The 23,731-nt window shown below is 45.9% G+C and overlaps 1 protein-coding gene across 2 annotated transcripts; it reads right to left on the minus strand.

Annotated features, from left to right (window-relative positions):
• Positions 1-118: 118 nt before the first annotated feature.
• On the minus strand, positions 119-7,271 carry rag1 (recombination activating 1). 2 transcript variants are annotated; one of them, XM_042301625.1, is made up of 4 exons: positions 7,087-7,271; positions 5,623-5,976; positions 4,345-5,486; positions 119-3,702 (listed from the first exon to the last, which is right to left on the minus strand). In XM_042301625.1, the coding sequence occupies exons 2-4, from the start codon at positions 5,958-5,960 to the stop codon at positions 1,946-1,948; spliced, it is 3,237 nt and encodes a 1,078-aa protein (XP_042157559.1). In that variant the 5' UTR covers positions 5,961-5,976; positions 7,087-7,271; the 3' UTR covers positions 119-1,945. The 2 variants fall into 2 exon arrangements, with proteins under 2 accessions (XP_042157559.1, XP_024235475.1); XM_024379707.2 differs by lacking the exon at positions 7,087-7,271 and adding an exon at positions 6,795-6,973.
• Between the last annotated feature and the right edge of the window lie 16,460 nt (positions 7,272-23,731).

A 23,731-nucleotide genomic window follows, 5' to 3' on the forward strand; every position in this document is an offset into this window, starting at 1 on the left:
TGTTTGTGACAAAATATGTTATGATAAAAAAATTTACATTGATCAGTTCACACAGGTGTAATAACATAAACCAACACATAAGCTCAGTTATCAATGGCAGAATCAACAAATATTTTGAATAAGTTTAATAGTGTGATAAATTGTTTGCTACATTTTCAGTACATTAACAGTATTGTAGAGAGGTTTGAACAATTACTTCAGTAATCATGAAACAATAACAAAGGCCAATAAAACCACCAAATCAAATGAACAAACACATTAAACAAGTGAACAGTGAACAAATGTGCAACAGGTATACGTATCAATGTTTTTATTCAAATAAAAAAAATGAGTGAGTGTTTTTGGCAACAGTTGTTATTTTCCTGAGTTTAAATGTACACTTGAAACATGACAAAAGCAACAGATTGAATACACCGCTGATATGAGATTCACACAAACCATATCCATCATCCTTCATGTAGCAAACGCAATTTAATAATGGAAAATACATTATTTAACATACCGTCATGTAAAACGTGATGTTATTATGTGACTGTGACTGTTGTTTAAACTAAATATTACACATTATGAAAATCTGTACATCATCAGGTTAAAGTCATGACAGTAAAATAGAACTAGAGCATTTAATGTGTCAAATATAAAAATTGCCTGTCACAACTCAAAATGGTGTCGTCAGAGATAAACAATAACATCAATCAATCAAACAAATAAACTATCAAATCAATTCAGTTCCCCTCAAGGCTCACTTGCTTCCCTGTTTACTCTTCCCTGTTTACTCGCTCCAGAAGAAGCATAGAACCAGGGTGTGTGAGGATTCAATAAAGATCATCTAAATACATCATTTTGTCAAGCCTAGAGGTGTTAGGCCTAGTAATGGAGCCTACTGCATTTTCATGCGGTCAACAAAATGGCTGTTTATATGTTATTTTATGAAAAGAGGTAGAATGGTATTATTTCTCCTTCACTGTGCAAATGCTAAAACAGATAAAGATGGTTTCAAAGTCACCCAGGCCCCCATTTTGGACTTCGGGACCCAAATATGAAGCTCTAAAGCAATATTTTTTAGATGGCAGCCCTGAAAGGAAGACAATTTGAGTCTATAAGATTCCATTTGCTCCAGGACTGGAGATAAACTAATACACTGATCATAAATGTGAGCTCCTTTATCACAATTTCCATTCCATGACTTACAGTGCTTTCATTTGTTCCCATAAATAAACCCACTGGATAGATTCATGGATGTGTCATAACCCATGCAATACAATAAACTGTCCCACATTTCATAGGCACCCAGAGATAAAACACTAACTATCAAATCATTATGAACTAATGAACTAATATAAAATACCAATATAAAATGCAACAACATTTGGGAATTATGTATGGAAATTAAATTTAAGGTAAAAAATATTTTCAAATGTCCTCAGAGTAAATAATGAATCAAATAAAAAAGTGCCACCTTTTTTGGATTATGACAATTAATAATAATGTCTTTACAGAATAAAGTATCTTCCTCTTACATCACTACTAATACATAGTTCATATTGTAGAGTAAATATTAAGTTTGAAACAGAACAGCAGGGGCGCACTGGTCATCTGGCTTTTCGTGGAAATGCTATACTAGCGGGTCCATTTTTTAGTCTAGTGGACATGTCTAACTTTTTTTTTTTTGCATAAAATTATCATTATCTGGCTAATAATTGGGGCCTCAAGGGAAAATGTTTTGCTGGTGTGGGGGACTAGTGGAAAAAAATGGGCTGCTGTGTGGGCCTCAAGGAAAACACTGGGCTAACAAGCTAGGAATGCCAGGACTGATTTTTGGTCCCAGTCCACCCCTGCAGAACAGTACAGTACAGACAGATTAGAATTAGACATGCTCCTGCTAAAACATATCCCTCCTGTAATCCATAAAGTTCCAAAGAAATGTAAAATTAAAACAATTTTTTCAAAAGTCTGGGACATCCAGTGACATGTCAGCATCCTCCTGTGTCTCCTGACTCCCCACAGTGTCAATGGTGGCCTGCAGAGCTTTGGCAGAGTCCTTGTGAGCTTCCATGTACTTCTGCAGGTACTTGGATGTGTAGAGCCAGTGGTGCTTCAGCACGTCCTCCAGCTCAAAGGTCTTGGACTGGCGGGCATTCATCTTCCTGAACCGTCTGAACAGCTTGTTCCCAGACTCATTCCCCTCGCTGGCCCAGGCCCCGATGGAGCCATCCCTCTCCACAATCTCTGGCACATGGGCCAAGGTCTTGTGCAGGTAGTTGGTGATCTTTCCGTCATACCTGTACTTGAAGACGGTGGAGAGCAGCTCTGCGAAGCGTTGGGAGTTGAAGCTATACCGGCAGAGCTCGTCTGGGCACTCCTTGGCCGGGCAGGTGGAGCGCCACACAGGCTTCATCTGGATGTAGAGCCCCATCAGCTCCCTCAGGGCTTCCTGACGCTCCTCTGAGCACACCAGCTCACACACTGCCTCCACTGCCTCCCGGGTCATCAGCTTCCGTGCATAGTTCCCATTCATCCTCATCACAGGCTTCAGCTTCATCTTCTTCCTCAGCTGCTTGTCCAGGGCGGCCCGCCAGCTCCGACGCTGCTCCCGGCTGGGGTTTGCCTTGTGATAGACCTCCCCTATCTCATCCTGGAAGATCTTGTAGAACTCAGTGGCATTGCCGATATCACAGTGCAGGGCGTCCAGTGTGGGCTGGGTCTCCATGAAGGGCTTGGCAGAGACGCCTTTGACTCGGTCTCGCAGCTCTTCAGCTGACTCAGAATGAGGGTTGGTCCTCCAAAGTTCGTAGCGCTCCAGGTTCTCGTCATGGCTGCGGGTGACAGAGTGGAGAGTCATGTTTTGGGAGGCCTCTGCCCGAGTGGAGTCACACAGCGTGCAGATGTAAGTGGAGCCAGAGGCCTCCAAACCCTCCATCTCTCGCACCATCTTCTCATCATAGCCCGTGCCCCGGAAGTGGAAGCGGAAGGAGCGAGAAAGGCCGCCCACAGACAGGATGAGACGGCTGTGCTTCATAGCATTCCTTTCGGCCACCACAGGCCCCAGGACACCTGTGAGAGTCTCGTGGTCCGACTCGTCCACAAACATCAGGCATAGTGGCTTGCAGGACATCTCTGAGTTGGGCTTGGGCTCCCGGAAAATGGTGATCGCCTCATCTTCTCCCTCAGCTTGAATTGAGACGGACATGATGGTGAAGGAGAAACGCACAGCCTTTTCCGGGACGGCCGGCCCTCCGCCATGCTTCTCACTGACGTCCCCCATACCATCGCAGGACTCCTTGATCATAACGCTGAAGCCCGAGGTGCAAGCACTGTCCTCCAGGCCTCGCTCTCTCAGCCCCTCCATGATGTCCTCCTCCAGGTCCTTCAGGGCTGACACCAGCGCCACGTCGTAGCGAAACCGTCGCGTGACTGTATCTGCTGGGGAGTCGTCCACCGAAGCGATCCACCCTGATAGCCCGTCAATGATCCCCACATGGCAGGATGTGGACACACTCTTGAGGGCCGGCTGCCACTCAAAGGGGTGGTAGCCTGGGAGGAGCTCCTTCTCTGCAGCGCGTAAGGTGTGCAGGGGCTGGAAGATCTGGCGCCCACTGGTGGCCTTGACGGTGCGGTACATCTTGTGGTACTGGCTGCAGCTCAGGAACGTGTTGACCCGGATGGCCAGACACACAGCAGGATGCAGGCCAAAGCCCCTGCCTGGGGCCGGAGAGAGAGTGATGGAGAGAAACAAAGGCAGATATGATGTATTATGAGTACCAAGACATGTTTATGAATGAGAGAGCTGTCATCGACCTCAGTCACTAGTTAATTCTAGCACTCTGATGATAATTTCAGTATGGAATATCTCTTAATTGCACCCCTGCATTTGCTGTCATTGTGAACGTTATGCAGAGGACAGCAGGGTGAATCAGTGAAGCTGCCATAAACTGATGTATTGGCTGCAGATGAAAACAGACACCAGCTGGCCTCTATTCCCCAGAGTGGAGTACGATGCTGCCTGTATAATTTGCAGATACAAGTGGTGCTGATGTTGTTGACAAGAGTTGTTATTGTGCATTAGAGAGAGTGTGAAAAGGGGAGAGAAAACGAGAGTGGGGGTGAGAGCGAGAGAGAAGGGGTGAGAGAGGGAAAGAGAGGGAGAGGAGCGAGAGGACAGAATGTGTAACAAGATTTTCCATTTACAAATATCCCACAGAGTGGGTAGTTGTCAATGTTTATGTGAACTGCATCTTTGAACAAATGCAATACTCGAATCTCAACAATAAGTGGCTCAAATCCTGTGATTACATTAGATCATATTTGTTGTATGTGTGAGCTACTGAATGTCCAGACTCCTACCTTGCATCATGGCCTCCAGTTCGTCTGCCTGCCGGTGTTCGTTTCCAGCCCTCAAAGCTAGCAGGAACAGGGTCAGGCACACCGACTTGGTGTCTCCACCTTCTTCCTTCTCTGCAAACACCTTCACCTGGGTCTTCAGGTCCCTCAGCCGGTGCTTCTGGGCACGCCTCGTCAGTGACAAGAGATGCTGTCGGGGCCTTCCCCCTTTGTTGACAGGCAGGAAGTTGTCCAGGCTATTTTCCGCTGACTTGTGGTCCCCATCCACTTCCTCCAGATGGTGACCCAAGCAGTGGGCTCTGAAGGAGTCCAGCCGTACCTGCTCCCCACAGCTCTCTCTGGGGCAAAGCAGCGGCAGGGAGTGCAGGACCCCCAGGAAGCCCTTAGCTGGGGCAGTAAGGTCGGCAGGGCCGCAGGGCAGGGTGCAAGCCGGGCAGTGGGGCCCCAGAGAGTAAATATATTTAGCAATGCAGCTGCGGCAGAAGAGGTGTCTGCAGGGGGACTGGACGGGCTCAGACAACAGGTGGTCACACACCTGACAGGTGACTGAGCTCAGGAAGTCCACAGGGAGGTCCTCGGACAGCAGTCTGGCACTAAGGTGCTCTTTCTGGCAGAGGGTGATGCTCTTCACCCACTGAGCTCTCTGGACGCTGGATCTCACCCAGGGTCTAAGTCCAGGTCCCTGGTGAGGATCTATCACTGTTCTCCAGGCTCTCTTCTCACCAACAATAGCAGCGTTATCCTGGATGTCCCACTTGGTCCTCTTAGCCAGGCGTTGGGCTCCACGAGTAGGCTTCCGCCTCTTCCTCCCTCTCCTCTGTAGTGAGGGTTTCTTGGGGTGGCAGAGGAGGCAGAGGGTGGTGTGGGGTCTCCACCCAGGGACATGGGTCCTGGAGAAGCTGCAGAAGCCCCCTCCTCGCATGGCCAATGTCCAGCAGCGCTGGCAGAAGAATGGCGGATGGACGACCTCCATGTCCCCCGCCACGTCCACTTTGAAGACCTTGAGGATGACCTCTGGCCAGCTGGTGGCCTTGCAGCCCATCCTACGCAGGGCACTCCTGCTAGCCTCGTCCAGAAGCCCCTGGACTTCATGCTCTGGACCTTTGGCTTTCCTCAGGGCCCCGCCACAGAGACGGCACAGACACCTGCACACACACATTAACATTAGGATATTACATAAACCAAAAGTTTGTCTCTGATCTTCCAGTATGTTTTAAACAAAGTGAAAGTACATTTCAGAGCTTGTCGCTGATTAAAAAACACTCCACTTCCTCAACTGACCTGAGGTGGTTCATGTGTGTGTCCATCTCCTGGAGTTTCAGGTCCACTCTCTTTCCCGGGCCCTCTACGTTCTCCTTGCTCTTACCCCCCAGGCAAAGCTTCATCACACTCCCTGGGAGACCCACCACATCCCCCACAGTTTCCTCCAGGGGTGCAGAAGCCACAACCCCAGACAAGGCCCCTCTCTCTAGCTGCATCTCCCCGGGCAGTGGGGCCCTCTCCATGGACCTGACCCGGAACAGCTTGAACTTCCAGTCTGAGAACTTGGAGTAGGGATGATGGAGCTCGGCCGGCATGGAGCACCGGGGGGCATATGTCTCCAGGGTACCCTCCTCCATAGTGTCAGCAACGGCTCTGGAGGAGAGGAGAGGAATAAAGGAGAGGAGAGGAGAGGAGAGGAGAGGAGAGGAGAGGAGAGGAGAGGAGAGGAGAGGAGAGGAGAGGAGAGGAGAGGAGGAGAGGAGAGAGAGGAGAGGAGAGGAGAGGAGAGGAGTTAGATGATCAGTCCTAGTCCAACTAGCTTAACTTAAATCTGGTGAAATTCATGTACAATGTCCTCTGTAAACCAGTGAACAGGGTGGACATTTGAGATCTGACCCAGTTCTGTATTATACCATAAGTGGCATTTAGATCTTCTGTAAAATGCATGAGACATTCAGGGATCGATCCACTACCAAACAAACTTTATTTATTTATTTATTTATCTTCCCCCAATCCTGGTGCTCAGGGAACTGCTGTGGCAATTTTTGCCTTGGAATTGTGAAATTGATAAATGGACACACCTATCCCTGGAGGGCTGTCAATCACTTTTATTAGTCATTTTCTAGGCTGGAGACAGAATTGGAGCCCCAGGAGGCGCTTACTGGCATTTGGAGCACCCAGAAAAAGAAATAATTTTTCATTTCAGAAAAATAATTATACAGGAATAGGCCTATATTTTTTATATGCCACTTGAATTCAGAGGAAACTGTTCCAATTGGACCCTGAAGTAGTTATTTTGAAGGGCTCATCAACAACATCCTCATTCTCATAGTCAACTGCTCGTATACAATAATACCATGTGACTGTCAATGTATATTTGCAATGCTATGTCAACCAATGTACATTAATTTACATTCAAGTAGCTCCACTATCAACACATCAATTAAACCAAAGAACAAACAGACTCTTACCATGTCTCACCATTGGCGTGCCCATAGTCTCATTTTCCTTCTCTCCATCTCTGTGTGTGTATGTACCCAGTGTGATTTTTCCCTGGGAAGTTTGGAAGTCTGCTTTACTCCCAGCTCTCTTTGTATCTCTCAGACTGAACTTTCATTAGAGTCTAACAGCTGAGTCACCCACTGTGTGTGTGTGTGTGTGTGTGTGTGTGTGTGTGTGTGTGTGTGTGTGTGTGTGTGTGTGTGTGTGTGTGTGTGTGTGTGTGTGTGTGTGTGTGTGAGAGAGAGAGAGCTGGGCCCTTACCTTGTTTTTCAGTCTCAGCTGGTGTCAGTTCCCTTGGGCCTCCTCTCCGCATGGGGGCACAGGGGGGACTTGGAGTCACAGCCTGCACAGTGTGTGTATATGTTTGTGTCTATCTCTGGGCCTTGGGCTGATTCTTGGCTTGGTGTGTCTCCCACTATGGATTGTTACTCCATGGGAAGGATCTCTTTCTGTCTGTCCCTCTCTTCCGCCCTCTGGTATTTATACCCCGTACGGAGACCCCAACAGACAAACACTGCCACCTGAGACACTGGCAGCTGATCAGAAAACAATGAGGTTAACCTCAAACACACACACACACACACAGTAGTACACAAACCCACAATCCTAAACAGACATATCCATAAACATCAAAACACACACCTTCAAACACATACACACTCACAAACACACAAACACTGCCAGTAGATTAACACCTCACACTCCTCACCAGGTGGGGACTCTTTTGTGACACCCCTCCCCCTTTACCAACCTCCATCTGTGGATTCACCTCCACCAGGTGGTCCAAACTGTGAAAGGGAAAGTGGTGAAAGAATACCAGTACAGGGTTTTTATGGAGAACACAGTATATAGCCAGTAGAGCCCTACTTTCACAAAGAGGAGCAGTTAAATCAAATCAAATCAAATTTATTTATATAGCCCTTCGTACATCAGCTGATATCTCAAAGTGCTGTACAGAAACCCAGCCTAAAATCCCAAACAGCAAGCAATGCAGGTGTAGAAGCACGGTGGCTAGGAAAAACTCCCTAGAAAGGCCAAAACCTAAGAAGAAACCTGGAGAGGAACCAGGCTATGTGGGGTGGCCAGTCCTCTTCTGGCTGTGCCGGGTGGAGATTATAACAGAACATGGCCAAGATGTTCAAATGTTCATAAATGACCAGCATGGTCCAATAATAATAAGGCAGAACAGTTGAAACTGGAGCAGCAGCACGGCCAGGTGGACTGGGGACAGCAAGGAGTCATCATGTCAGGTAGTCCTGAGGCATGGTTCTAGGGCTCAGGTCCTCAGAGAAAGAGAAAGAAAGAGAGAAAGAGAGAATTAGAGAGAGCATACTTAAATTCACACAGGACACCGAATGGGACAGGAGAAGTGCTCCAGATATAACAAACTGACCCTAGCCCCCCGACACATAAACTACTGCAGCATAAATACTGGAGGCTGAGACAGGAGGGGTCAGGAGACACTGTGGCCTCATCCGAGGACACCCCCGGACAGGGCCAAACAGGAAGGATATAACCCCACCCACTTTGCCAAAGCACAGCCCCCACACCACTAGAGGGATATCTTCAACCACCAACTTACCATCCTGAGACAAGGCCGAGTATAGCCCACAAAGATCTCCACAATGGCACAACCCAAGGGGGGGCGCCAACCCAGACAGGAAGATCACATCAGTGACTCAACCCACTCAAGTGATGCACCCCTCCTAGGGACAGTATGAAATAGCCCCAGTAAGCCAGTGACTCAGCCCCTGTAATAGGGTTAGAGGCAGAGAATCCCAGTGGAAAGAGGGGAACCGGCCAGACAGAGACAGCAAGGGCGGTTCGTTGCTCCAGAGCCTTTCTGTTCAACTTCCCACTCCTGGGCCAGACTACACTCAATCATATGACCCACTGAAGAGATGAGTCTTCAGTAAAGACTTAAAGGTTGAGACCGAGTTTGCGTCTCTTACATGGGTAGGCAGACCATTCCATAAAAATGGAGCTCTATAGGAGAAAGCCCTGCCTCCAGCTGTTTGCTTAGAAATTCTAGGGACAATTAGGAGCCCTGCGTCTTGTGACCGTAGCGTACGTGTAGGTAGGTACGGCAGGACCAAATCAGAGAGATAGGTAGGAGCAAGCCCATGTAATGCTTTGTAGGTTAGCAGTAAAAACCTTGAAATCAGTCCTTGCCTTGACAGGAAGCCAGTGTAGGGAGGCTAGCACTGGAGTAATATGATCACATTTTTTGGTTCTAGTCAGGATTCTAGCAGCCGTATTTAGCACTAACTGAAGTTTATTTAGTCCTTTATCCGGGTAGCCGGAAAGTAGAGCATTGCAGTAGTCTAACCTAGAAGTGACGAAAGCATGGATACATTTTTTCTGCATCATTTTTGGACAGAAAGTGTCTGATATTTGCAATGTTACGTAGATGGAAAAAAGCTGGTCTTAGCTCATTGATCCATTTACATTATTGTAAAGTTACATTATTGTACAGTCTTGTATAGTTTAAGAATAATGGATGCTTCCTCAAGTCAGTGATACAGTCCTACTGTATCAGTAATTAAATACGATCAGAGGGAAGAATACAAACATAACATTGAGTGTGCAGTGAACATTTGTTAATTCATCCAATTAATGCTGGCTCCAGTCTTACCAAGCAGATTTTTTTACTGTAAATGACACGATCACTGGAGTGTGAACTTGATCTTTCATTTGATTCTGTTTTTCTTTGGGGGCAAAATGGATTTTAAAGAACTGATTTTAGCATTAAAAGACTCAGGCCAAGTACCATCATTGGGCCACAGGTGTGAAAGATTCAGCAGGCTACTGGTATTACGGATCTGGCTAAAAGATTATTGTAGCTCTGCTGGTTTCACTTTTATAGATAACTTTGACACCTTCTGGAAACAAAAGACACTCTACAGGAATGTAGGAGTCCATCCAAATCATCTTGGCTCCTTGATTCTGTCCACGTATTTCAAGGCTGCATTGAAACATTGATTATCAATGAGCTAAGACCAGTTCAGTTAATCCCTACTATTGCAACAATGAGTCGTCATAATGCTGCATCAAATGTACATTATCCTATGGGCGTTGGCAGACACAATATAAGTAACTTAATTTATGTCCCCCTAATTGCCCTGAATACCTCTGTTGATCCTACAGCTATTGTATGCAGTAATCATGAGCCTATGAACCAAAGTTACACGGTTAGCACTGAGGCAGTGTGCAATAGTAGGGAAACCGCTTTGTGCAGCTCACCCTGCACTACCAGCTCCAATAAAAATAACATTAGCAAGTCTACTTCTGATAAGCTTCCCAGTAAAGCATTAAATGTCACGCCCTGATCTGTTTCACCTGTTCCTGTGATTGTCTCCACCCCCTCCAGGTGTCGCTTATTTCCCCCAGTGTATTTATCCCTGTGTTTCCTGTCTCTCTGTGCCAGTTCGTCTTGTATGTTTAGTCAAGTCAACCAGCTTGTTTTTCCTGTACACCATTTGCCATTCTCATTTTTCTAGTCCTCCCGGTATTGACCCTTGCATGTCTCTGTCACGGCCGTTAAAAGAAGAGGACCAAGGTGCAGCGTGGTGAGCGTACATATTCTATTTATTAGAAAAGACGCCAAACGAAACAATAAACACTACAAAACAAACCGTGAAGCTAAAGGCTATGTGCCATAAACAAAGTCAACTTCCCACAAACACAGGTGGGAAAAAGAGCAGCCTAAGTATGGTTCTCAATCAGAGACAACGATAGACAGCTGTCCCTGATTGAGAACCCTACCCGGCCAAAACATAGAAATACAAATAATAGTACATAGAATACCCACCTCAAATCACACCCTGACCAAACCAAATAGAGACATAAAAAGGATCTCTGAGGTCAGGGCGTGACCGTTTCTGGACCCTGTATCTGCCTGCCTGACCATTCTGCCTGCCTTGACCACGAGCCTGTCTGCCATTCTGCACCTCCTGTTCTCTGATCTGGTTTTTACCTTTTTGCCTGTCCACGACCATTCTCTTGCCTACCCGTTTGGATTATTAAACATTGTAAGACTCCAACCATCTGCCTCCTGTGTCTGCATATGGGTCTCGCCTTGTGCCTTGATAATTTAAAAAAATCAAGCAACACAGAAACGTGAGAAAGGTCCATTAAGTCAATAACTTGCTTGTAACAGATGACATTCATATTCTGACTATCTCTGAAACTCACTTAGATAATATCTCTGATGATACAGTGGTAACAATACATGGTTATAACATTTGCGGTCTATATTCAGAACCACATTCCTGTAAAGCTTAGAGACGATCTAATGTTAAATAGCGTTTAAGTAATATGGCTACAGGTTCATCTGCCATAAAATGATTGTGGGGGCTGTCTTGTTAGACTTCAGTGCAGCTTTTGACATTATCGATCATAGTCTGCTGCTGGAAAAACTTATGTGTTATGGCTTTACACCCCCTGCTTTATTGTGGATAAAGAGTTACCTGCCTAACAGAACACAGAGGGTGTTCTTTAATGGAAGCCAGGTAGAATCAGGTAGAATCAGGATTTCCCCAGGTCAGCTATCTAGGCCCAATCTTTACTAATGACATGCCACTGACTTTGTGTAAGGCCAGTGTGTCTATGTATGCAGATGACTCAACACTATACATGTCAGTTACTACAGCGACTGAAATGACTTCAACACTTAACAAAGAGCTGAAGTTAGCTTCGGAATGGGTAGCAAGGAATAAGTTAGTCCTAAATATTTCCAAAACTAAATGTATTGTATTTGGGACAAATCATTCATTAAACCCTAAACCTTAACTCAGTCTTGTAATGAATAATGTGGAAATTGAGCAAGTTGAGGTGACTAAACTGCTTGGAGTAACACTAGACTGTAAACTGTCACAGTCAAAACATATTGATACAACAGTAGCTAAAATGGGGTGAAGTCTGTCCATAATAAAGCGCTGCTCTGCATTCTTAACAGCAATATCAACAAGGCAGGTCCTACAGGCCCTGGTTTTATTGCACCTGGACTACTGTTCAGTCGTGTGGTCAGATGCCACAAAGAGGGACTTGGGAAAATTGCAGTTGGATCGGAACAGAGCAGAACAGCTAGCCCTTAAAAGTACACGGAGAGCTAACATTAATCAAATCCATGTCAATCACTCATGGCTCAAAGTGGAAGATAGATTGACTTCATCATTACTTGTTTTTGTAAGATGTGTTGACAAGCTGAATGAACTGAGCTGTCTGTTTAAAATACTAGCACACAGCTCGGACACCCATGCATACCCCACAAGACATGCCACCAGAGGTCTCTTCACAGTCCCCAAGTTCAGAACAGACTATGGGAGGCGCACAGTACTATATAGAGCAATGCCTACATCAAACTCTATTCCACATCAGTAACTGATGCAAGCAGTAGAATCAGATTTAAAAAGTGGGGACTGTGAAGCAACACAAACATAGGCACAGACACATGCATACACACACATGATAACATACGCACTATACACACACATACACTTGGATTTTGTGTTGTAGTTATGTGGTAGTGGAGTATGGGCCTTAGGGCACACACTTAGTGTGCTGTGAATTCTGTAATGAATGTACTGTAATGTTTTTCAAATTGTATAACTACCTTAATTTTGCCTGACCCCCGGAAGAGTAGCTACTGCCTTGGCAGCAACTAATGGGGATCCATAATAAATACAAATACAAATCAAGTAATATATTTTATTTAGTTTCCAAACCACCTCCCTCCATGTCTCCAATAAGACAGAGCACTAATTAGAAAGCACAATTTAATATGTTATCTCTGTGGAGACAAACACAGACAGACAAACAAAAATTGCCCAAGATCAGTCTTGTTTAAATTCATCCAGAGGATGAATGTGGTATCTCTTTGCCTGGGGAGACTCTCGCTTCGCCGCTGTGCTGTATCTGCCTGCCAAGTCATTAGACACACAGTGAGCGGCCCCAGTAGAAGCAGTGTAGTTGTTTGGTCTCTGTTCTCTCCTACTCATCTCTGCCTTCCACTGTTCCACAGACCTGGAAGGAGGAACAGTACTGTATAGTGGTGGTGTTTGACTGTTGAGAAGGATGTTAGGTTATGTAATTATACAATGGATACAATGGGCCACACAAAAAGGCAGGGATAGCCATATCTGAAACTAAAAATAAATTGAAGGCAAAAGTTTAAAGATCTGCAGTTCACCATATCTGTGGACATGAAGATATATGTATAGGAACCGATGATGGATTATGAAAACATAACCCAGGGTTCAAATTAGGAATTCGGAAGTGGGAGAGCCGTATTTGGAGGGGTAAGGGTTAAGGTTGAACCAGGGTGTGGACATGAAGCTTAGGTTAGGATTAGGGTGGAACCGGGGTGTGGACATGAAGCTAAGTTTAGGGTGAGTGTTACGGTAAGGGTTAGGGTTACTCATGTAAGTATGTATTACCATTCTAGGGTTAGGATACTATTATCCAACTTTCTATCCTACTCCTATTTGGACCCATGCGGTGCTGGAGGTTGGCTCTGGGTAGCTCTGGCTCAATACAACCATCGAATCCAACCCCATGTTCTGTATAGTTATAGGTGAGCACATACAGACAAAGAGACAGAAAGACAGAAAGAAAAAGCTGCAGATGTCTGTCCAATAAACAAGCAGGACCCCCTGAGACCCCCATCTCTCTGAGACCCCCATCTGACTTGTTATTGATCAACTCAACGGCTGGTTGATGTATGCATGGAAATACAGCCTGGCAGAGACAGACACCTGGCATGTAGCTGACTGTTATGAATGTGGATTTGGGGAGAAGTAGAAGGACTGGGAAAGGAGAGGTGTAATGGATTACTTCCTGTGTCGACCCTGTAAAGAGAGCAGTGACATGGGTGGCTTTCCAGGGTGCTGAAGGTCTCTGTGGACGTCTTCTCACATGTTGAAGGTTAAGTGGTCAATCCTACTATGACACACTGTATGACCAAAAAAAGACAAGCTCTGATGAAGACCATGAGGCCGACACATATGCTTGAATAAAAAATTATAAAGAGCTATGTGCAGGTTTCTCTTTTCTTTGAAGTAATCACATTCCTACGCACCTGCAACAAGTTACCTCAGATGTGCGAGTGCTTTTTGAATTTCAAATACAGACTATACAATCCAGTGGAGGCTCTTCAGAGGAGGAAGGGGAGGACCATCCTCAGTGAATTTCAGAAAACATTAAATAGTGAAACATTAAAAAGGAAATGAAAAAGTGAAACATTGAAAAAATAATACTTTTCAGATAAAATTATTAAATATATTCACGTCACCGAATAATTGATTAAACCACATTGTTTTGCAATTAAGTTCTACACTAGCCTCAACAGCACTCTGTAGGGCAGCACCATGGTGTAGCCAGAGGACAGCTAACTTCCGTCCTCCTCTGGATACATTGACTTCAATACAAAACCTAGAAGTTTCGTGGTTCTGCCCTCTTCCATACACTTACACAGGAATTCTGACACCGTTCTAAGACAGCACTGAAGTCCACAAGCGAAGGGAAAAGGTGAAAGGAGAAGAGCACGTAGATGCACGAAGGAATTATCCAACTATCAAAGGGAAGTTTGTATGTGGCTGCTATGAAAGTGAACTGTGTTTGAGTGTGATTAGCGGTGTTTTCATTCTACCGATTCTGTTTAAAAAACTTTTCTTAAACGGAAGCAAAAGGAAGAAAACAGGGATGAACATGCAATTACAGCCTCATATCTTCTTGGGTATGACACTACAAGCTTGGCACACCTGTATTTGGGTTGGATGGGGAGTGTTAGAGCACAGCTCCATTCACCTTTCCCTCGATCCTGATTAGTCCACCAGACCCTGCTGCTGAAAAACATCCCCACAACATCCCCACAGCATGATTCTACCACCACCATGCTTCACCCTAGGGATGATGCTACGTTTCCTCCTTATGTGACAATTGGCATTCAGGCCAAAGAGTTCAATCTTGGTTTCATCAGACCAGAAAGTCTTGTTTCTTATGCTCAGAGGCCTTTGTGTGCCTTTTGGCAAACTCCAAGCGGGCTGTCATGTGCCTTTTACTGAGGAGTGGCTTCCATCTGGCCACTCTACCATAAAGGCCTGATTGGTGGAGTACTACAGAGATGCTTGTCATTCAGGAAGGTTCTCCAATCTCCACAGAGGAACTCTGGAGTTCTGTCAGAGTGACCATCGGGTTCTTGGTTACCTCCCTGAGAAAGGCCCTTCTCCCCCGATTGCACAGTTTGGCCAGGCAGCCAGCTCTAGGAAGAGTCTTGGTGGTTCCAAACTTCTTCCATTTAAGAGTGATGGAGGCCACTGTGTTCTTGGGAACCATCAATGCTGCAGAAATGTTTTGGTACCCTTCCCCAGATCTGTGCCTGGACATAATCTTGTGTCAGAGCTCTACCTCGTGACTTAGTTTTTGCTCTGACATGCAGTTAACTGTGGGACCTTAAATATACAGGTGTGTGCCGTTCCAAATCATGTCCAATCAATTGGGTTTATCACGGGGGGACTCCAATCAAGTTGTAGAAACATCCCAAGGATGATCATTGGAAGCTCAATTTCAAGTCACATAGCAAAGGGTCTGAATACTTATGTAAATACATTTTATTTATTTTTTTGCAAAAAATGTACTTTGTCATTATGGGGTATTGTGTGTAGATTGATGAGGAAAACAATTAATGTAATCTATTTTAGAATAAGGCTGTAACGTAACAAAATGTGGAAAAGTCAAGGGGTCTGAATACTTTCCGAATGTACCGTACCTGAATTTTTCCATTAGAAACTCTCATTTGCAAGTGTTGGACTAATGATCACACCCTTGATCAGCTAGGTGCAGGCAAGATTGTGCAAGGCTGTATTGAATGTGTCAATGTCTGTCACCTTGATTACTCAAATTTCTCTCGACCTGTGCACCTACGTTGTAAACTTCCATTCATAGGCTAGGTTGTAGCAACCTCATGATGGGTACAGGGAAAATTTGAGTATCATGTAGTAACCTAAACTTATCAATGTTACATTGAGCTGAGTTAATGGAATATCAATGACAGTCATCCAATATGCTGTGTCCAGAGTCTCCAGCGACGGTCTGCAGTCCAGAGTCTCCAGTGACGGTCAGCAGTCTCCAGTGATAGTCTGCAGTCCAGAGCCTCCTGCGAGGGTTCCCAGTCCGGAGCCTCCGGCGACGATCTACGGTCCGGTTCCTCCGGCGACGATCCACGGTCCGGAGCCTCTGGCGACGATCCACGGTCCGGAGCCTCTGGCGACGATCCACAGTCCGGAGCCTCCGGCGACAATCCGTGGTCCGGAGCCTCCATCGACGATCCACGGTCCGGTGCCTCCGGCGACGATCCAGGGTCCGGTGCCTCCATCGACGATCCACGGTCTGGAGTCCCTGGCGCCGATCTACGGTCCGGTTCCTCCGGCAACGATCCACGGTCCAGAGCCCCTGGCGACGATCCACGGTCCGGTTCCTCCAGCGACGATCCACGGTCCGGAGCCCCCGGCGACGACCCACGGTCCGGTTCCTCCAGCAAGGATTCACGGTCCGGAGCTTCCGGCGACGATCCCCGCACCAGAGCCGCCATGGAAGATGACGTATCTGTGAGCGGAGTGGGTACTTCACCCCGCACCGGAGCCGACCCCGACAGTAGATGCCCACCCGGACCCGCCCCTATTGAGTCAGGTTTTGCGGTCGGAGTCCGCACCTTTGGGGGGGGGGATACTGTCACGCCCTGACCATAGAGAGCTGTTTATTCTCTATGTTGGTTGGGGCATGACAGTGACTAGGGTGGGTTATCTAGGTGATTAATGATTTATGTTGGCCTGGTATGGTTCCCAATCAGAGGCAGCTGTTTATCGTTGTCTCTGATTGAGGATCATATTTAGGCAGCCATTTCCCCATTGTGCTTTGTGGGATCTTGACTATGTTTAGTTGCCTGTGAGCACAATTGTAGCTTCACGATTAATTTTGTTCGTTTATAGTTTTGTTTTGCTTTGCTTTGAGGTTCACATAGAAATAAAGATGTGGCACCCAGATCACGCTGCGCTTTGGTCAAGTTATTATGACGATTGTGACACCTATAGCTTCTGGAACACTAAAATGCATGATTAGAGAATGCTCAGTGCTTCTGCTATTAGTTTATTTTCTCTCTTACTCGATAATTACCTTATCTCTCACACTGTCTGTTTGTACCACTCTCTTATGTATATACCCTGGCCTAAGGTTATCAAGTTTACCATCACACCCACACCATTGCAAACGTGTGTCACCTCCCTCTTTGTCTGTCTACTCCCCCAGATGATTTGGTTCATTTGGACTCTGATGCTCAGCCATTTATCAACACTACCTGTCAGAACAGATCCCTATCCCAACCACTCATACTGCCCTCATCCGTCTCTTCCTCTCTCTTTCCTTCTATTTCTCCCTCTCTCTCCCGCTCTTGATCTTTCACTCTCCTTATCTTTCTCTTCTGTCTCCCTCTCTCTTCACCCTGACCTTGCTAATAGTCATTAATGGAATGATGGAGATTCATTACTTGCTCCCTCCCTCCCTCTCTCTCAGGTAGAGCCTCCATAATCACAGGCTGGCAGAGAGGGGACAGGGGAGGTAAGTGATGTCTTCTAGAGGCCTTGTTGGGGTTGGCCCTGCGACGTCACCCTGTGTGATGGGACTGTGTTGGAGTCCCCTGTGGAGAGTGGCAGGGCTTCAACACAGAGCTGAAGTACACACACTGAGCATCACTACTCTTATCATTGGTCCTCAAATGTTGTACTCTCAAGTGCAAACATTATCAATGTTAAAATACATTTGATTAATATTTCCCTCTTCCTGGTGCTCAAAAAGCTTTATGTTGATTATGTGCAGATCTTGTTCTATTAAAATGTTCTGTTCTGTAGAGACTAGACAATATAGGAAACATATTTATTCAAATAACTTATTTATTTCAAAGAAATCAATCCCAAGAGAAGCCTGCAGAGGTGAAAGTAAGCCAGAACGGTCCGGTAGGGAGGACAGGCAAAATAAATAGTGGGGCTACAGATTTACACCGTACTGGTAAAACATGAACCTATCACAATAATTAAAACAAAGATGCCAAGAAAACTGTAAGTGTACACTATTATTATCATTACGCATGTCAGTCGCATGAAAAATGTATAAATGAACTTGGAAACATGTGGAAATACACTACAAAATTTGCCAAGGCAGAGATGAGTGATGCATGCGGACAGCAGTGGATGCATCAATTCAGGATACAAGTGTAGGCCTATTTGACCATTTTGACATTTTATGACAGATGTGTTTATGCCACATGAATAGGTTATATTTTAAATCAACAAATCTTTACTATTAGGCCAACAAAGATCCTTTAAATTAATAATTTTATGATTAGGCCCATACAATCTTTTTGAGCAAGTAAGGCACAGATGCATAGGAGGTTAAAGAAGTTAAATCTACTTTCACTCCTGCAAGCCTGGTAGTATGTCTACAGACAGTACCCCACACCAGGAAGTAAAACATGGGTCTGATCAAGAGGCAGACACTCCACATGGTTCTGATCCACTCTCCGTAAAACCAAATCAAATTAAAGCTGGATTCAGGGACACCGGAGTAGTGTGGGTAATACAGCCTGGTGTCTTTAATAAAAACAATGCTCTTTAATTCTGTGTTAGTTAAATGTAGATTTCCCTGAGTGAAGAGAGGGGCACCGGCTCCAGCCACATAAACACTCACTCAGAGGATTTGTTTTGTGTTTAATCGCCTCTGTATGTTTTTTTAGAAACCCATTCAAATGTACACAGCCAGCCCATCACCAGCAGGCTTGTGTCTCCTGGAAGAACCTTTACAGGAGTGTGCTCAGTCTCTTTCAAGGCACCAGTAATTTGTGCTACTGCTACAACTGGACAGAGGTGGTGGACCTCTTCAATGCTTATCTGGTTATTAGCAACAGTATTATGGAACTCTACAGAGGTGGTCAGTTGTAGCCACCCTTTCAGAGAAAGAAAGGGTGGCTACAGAGAAAGCATAGGTTCCTCCAAAACCTGGAGATATTTTCTCTTTCATCTCATCTTTCTCTCCATCAGTGTAGTGGGCAGATCGCTGACCACGGGAGAAAGGTGTGAAGAGAGAGAGAGAAAAAACTTTCATCCTGCTTGTCTGAGTGTGAAAAGAGCAGCGTTGTCTGTCAGCTCCAGCCCCCAGGCCCCCCAGGGCCCGCAACCCCTGACAGTCCCCTGTTCTGGTCTCCACTCTCCTGGAAGATTCAAACAGCACTGTTCCCAGACATAGTTCTGGTTATTATTTTCCTGTCCTTTAACTAAAACATCCATTATGGGAAATGCCAGGACGACCGTGCCCTTTTCAGTGGAGTTGGTGTCATAGCTCAGACGGAGACAATGGCAACGTAACACACGTTGATTCAGGACTGATTTAGAGGGACTGTCCTTTAAACCAATTCACAGACTAGTGATGTGAGGGGAAGGGAGAGAGGGAGACACTGGCGTCATCTGAAGGCTCGCTGGTCACGTTGGCGATAGAAATAACAGGCAGAACCAGAGGAAAATAAAAGTTGAGACGTGGAGAAGAGGAGCAGGAGTGAAGACTGGTGTCTTCTGGAGGTTGGCTGGTCCAGTTGGAGTGAGAAATGACAAGAAAACATGACTCAGAATACAACAGGGAGACATTATTTTACCAGCCTGGCCTCCTCTAACACACACACACACACACACACACACACACACACACACACACCTGTTGGTCATGAGGGTTCCCCTCTGAAGGATGCATAGGTGTGTGGACACACCTGCTTAAGAAAGTGTTTTGGGATGGGGTAGATTTGGTGGTACACCATTGCTTGCATATCAACATATTTTACCCCCTCTACCTTCCACTCTCAATTTAACTCCCTAGAGTGCATCATTCTAATACAAACAGACACAGAGAGACAGAGCGAGAGGAAGAGAGAGTGAGACAAAGAGAAAGAGAGAGAGAAAGAGAGAGACAGAGTGAGAGGCAAGAGAGACAGAAAGAGCGAGAGAGAGTAATTGAAATTGAGAAACATAGGAAAAGAGAGAGACACAGAGAGAGAGAGAGAGAGAGACACACAGAGAGAGAGAGAGAGAGAGAGAGAGAGAGAGAGAGAGAGAGAGAGAGAGAGACTGTTTATTCAGTCAGATGGTCTAACATGGCTGGGATCATGGGAGCCTGGATGTGTGTGCATGTGTATGCGTGCATTTCAATGTGTGCTAAACTATCATCATTGTCAAGTTATTTCAACATTCTAAGCCTACCCAAAACTATTATCAAACTCCCCCTTACATAGCGAAGTGAACTAGGAGATAACAGTGAAAAGGGAGAATACCTTTAAGACGGAACAGTGAAAAGTTTCACTTTAGGTTATCGTTCTAATCACCTATTTTAACAAATATTTTTTTTATACAAGGAAATGTCTGTTTCGATATACTTACTGTCTCATACAACAGCTCTTTACACTATTCTAAATTATTCGCTTACACAAAACAGTAAATGCAGAAATGTTTCTGCCACCAGAATTCTGTACCTGTCTCTCTCACCACCACATCTCTCTTTCCCCAACCTTCTCCTCCAGATAGCTTTGTGAATGTGAACAACAGTGTAAAGAAAGTGCGTGACTACTTCGGCAGGTATAGGGCCAGGCCCATTATTTCAAACAGGCCTATGAGTAACTTCGCACCACGCATCCCCAAAGCAAGCACACTCTATATGCAAAGCAGATGCATGCCGTTAAAGAAACTGGCACAGAGTGATTATATTTGTCATTTAATTTCCTTGGTCACCGGGAGATAAGGGACGGGAGACTGCAGTTGACCAGGCATGAATAGAGAGATGAGAATGGAGCCACAGGCCTACACAAAAAGACACACACTAGCTAGGTCTCCATCCAATTGGCAAGAGATTTTCATGCCAATATTCTAAAATCTGCATAAAAACAATATACGCATTTTCCCACCAGACATGTGTTTGCATCAAATAGACTTGTTGCAGATAAAACATATGTGTGTGATGACATAGTGCACATAAAAATTACTTTTGTGGTTAAATTCCCATTTAGATGTTAAATGGGTTTCCATCGCATTTTCAACTCTACTGATGGTTTTGTCACCAAAACATTTTTATGTTACATAGCGAATGTGTCTACTCTGGTCTTGGCATGTGTGTTCTAGCCAACTGCTCGCAGTTACAATGAGGGCAGGCTACCTACATATTATGCATTTTATTATGGACAAAATAGAGAAATTATTTGTATTTGTCAAACGGCAGCCAATATCACCAAAATAAGACCCTAAATATTTATCGAAAGGTGCATCAAGCTCTTCGGTTGTGCACTTTCACCACCACCATGTGAAGTTCATCATAACATAAATCAAATCAAAATCAAATCAAATTTTATTTGTCACATACACATGGTTAGCAGATGTTAATGCGAGTGTAGCGAAATGACAGTGTGTTGGCAGTAGCCACTCAATGTTAGTGGTGGCTGTTTAACAGTCTGATGGCCTTGAGATAGAAGCTGTTTTTCATTTTCTCGGTCCCAGCTTTGATGCACCTGTACTGACCTCGCCTTCTGGATGACAGCGGGGTGAACAGGCAGTGGCTCGGGTGGTTGATGTCCTTGATGATCTTTATGGCCTTCCTGTAGCATCGGGTGGTGTAGGTGTCCTGGAGGGCAGGTAGTTTGCCCGGTGATGCGTTGTGCAGACCTCACTACCCTCTGGAGAGCCTTACAGTTGAGGGCGGTGCAGTTGCCATACCAGGCGGTGATACAGCCCGCCAGGATGCTCTCGATTGTGCATCTGTAGAAGTTTGTGAGTGCTTTTGGTGACAAGCCAAATTTCTTCAGCCTCCTGAGGTTGAAGAGGCGCTGCTGCGCCTTCCTCACGATGCTGTCTGTGTGAGTGGACCAATTCAGTTTGTCTGTGATGTGTATGCCGAGGAACTTAAAACTTGCTACCCTCTCCACTACTGTTCCATCGATGTGGATGGGGGTGTTCCCTCTGCTGTTTCCTGAAGTCCACAATCATCTCCTTAGTTTTGTTGACGTTGAGTGTGAGGTTATTTTCCTGACACCACACTCCGAGGGCCCTCACCTCCTCCCTGTAGGCCGTCTCGTCGTTGTTGGTAATCAAGCCTACCACTGTTGTGTCGTCCGCAAACTTGATGATTGAGTTGGAGGCGTGCGTGGCCACGCAGTCGTGGGTGAACAGGGAGTACAGGAGAGGGCTCAGAACGCACCCTTGTGGGGCCCCAGTGTTGAGGATCAGCGGGGAGGAGATGTTGTTGCCTACCCTCACCACCTGGGGGCGGCCCGTCAGGAAGTCCAGTACCCAGTTGCACAGGGCGGGGTCGAGACCCAGGGTCTCGAGCTTGATGACGAGCTTGGAGGGTACTATGGTGTTGAATGCCGAGCTGTAGTCGATGAACAGCATTCTCACATAGGTATTCCTCTTGTCCAGATGGGTTAGGGCAGTGTGCAGTGTGGTTGGGATTGCATCGTCTGTGGACCTATTTTGGCGGTAAGCAAATTGGAGTGGGTCTAGGGTGTCAGGTAGGGTGGAGGTGATATGGTCCTTGACTAGTCTCTCAAAGCACTTCATGATGACGGATGTGAGTGCTACGGGGCGGTAGTCGTTTAGCTTAGTTACCTTAGCTTTCTTGGGAACAGGAACAATGGTGGCCCTCTTGAAGCATGTGGGAACAGCAGACTGGTATAGGGATTGATTGAATATGTCCGTAAACACACCGGCCAGCTGGTCTGCGCATGCTCTGAGGGCGCGGCTGGGGATGCCGTCTGGGCCTGCAGCCTTGCGAGGGTTAACACGTTTAAATGTCTTACTCACTTCGGCTGCAGTGAAGGAGAGACCGCATGTTTTCGTTGCAGGCCGTGTCAGTGGCACTGTATTGTCCTCAAAGCGGGCAAAAAGTTATTTAGTCTGCCTGGGAGCAAGACATCCTGGTCCGTGACTGGGCTGGGTTTCTTCCTGTAGTCCGTGATTGACTGTAGACCCTGCCACATGCCTCTTGTGTCTGAGCCGTTGAATTGAGATTCTACTTTGTCTCTGTACTGGCGCTTAGCTTGTTTGATAGCCTTGCGGAGGGAATAGCTGCACTGTTTGTATTCAGTCATGTTACCAGACACCTTGCCTGATTAAAAGCAGTGGTTCGCGCCTTCAGTTTCACACGAATGCTGCCATCAATCCACGGTTTCTGGTTAGGGAATGTTTTAATCGTTGCTATGGGAACGACATCTTCAACGCACGTTCTAATGAACTCGCACACCGAATCAGCGTATTCGTCAATGTTGTTGTCTGACGCAATACGAAACATCTCCCAGTCCACGTGATGGAAGCAGTCTTGGAGTGTGGAGTCAGCTTGGTCAGACCAGCGTTGGACAGACCTCAGCGTGGGAGCTTCTTGTTTTAGTTTCTGTCTGTAGGCAGGGATCAACAAAATGGAGTCGTGGTCAGCTTTTCCGAAAGGGGGCGGGGCAGGGCCTTATATGCGTCGCGGAAGTTAGAGTAACAATGATCCAGGGTCTTTCCACCCCTGGTTGCGCAATCGATATGCTGATAAAATTTAGGGAGTCTTGTTTTCAGATTAGCCTTGTTAAAATCCCCAGCTACAATGAATGCAGCCTCCGGATAAATCGTTTCCAGTTTGCAGAGAGTTAAATAAAGTTCGTTCAGAGCCATCGATGTGTCTGCTTGGGGGATATATACGGCTGTGATTATAATCGAAGAGAATTCTCTTGGTAGATAATGCGGTCTACATTTGATTGTGAGGAATTCTAAATCAGGTGAACAGAAGGATTTGAGTTCCTGTATGTTTCTTTCATCACACCATGTCACGTTGGTCATAAGGCATACGC

Source organism: Oncorhynchus tshawytscha, linkage group LG19, assembly GCF_018296145.1.
Source record: "Oncorhynchus tshawytscha isolate Ot180627B linkage group LG19, Otsh_v2.0, whole genome shotgun sequence".
Taxonomy (NCBI): Eukaryota; Metazoa; Chordata; class Actinopteri; order Salmoniformes; family Salmonidae; genus Oncorhynchus; species Oncorhynchus tshawytscha.

Coding starts and splice junctions, on each gene's coding strand:
- rag1 (XM_042301625.1), bottom strand. CDS start 5,960: ATGGAGGAGGGTACCCTGGAGACATATGCCCCCCGGTGCTCCATGCCG. Junction 5,487..5,622: donor ACACACATGAACCACCTCAG/GTCAGTTGAGGA, acceptor GTGTGTGTGCAG/GTGTCTGTGCCGTCTCTGTG. Junction 3,703..4,344: donor ACTGGAGGCCATGATGCAAG/GTAGGAGTCTGG, acceptor CTCCGGCCCCAG/GCAGGGGCTTTGGCCTGCAT.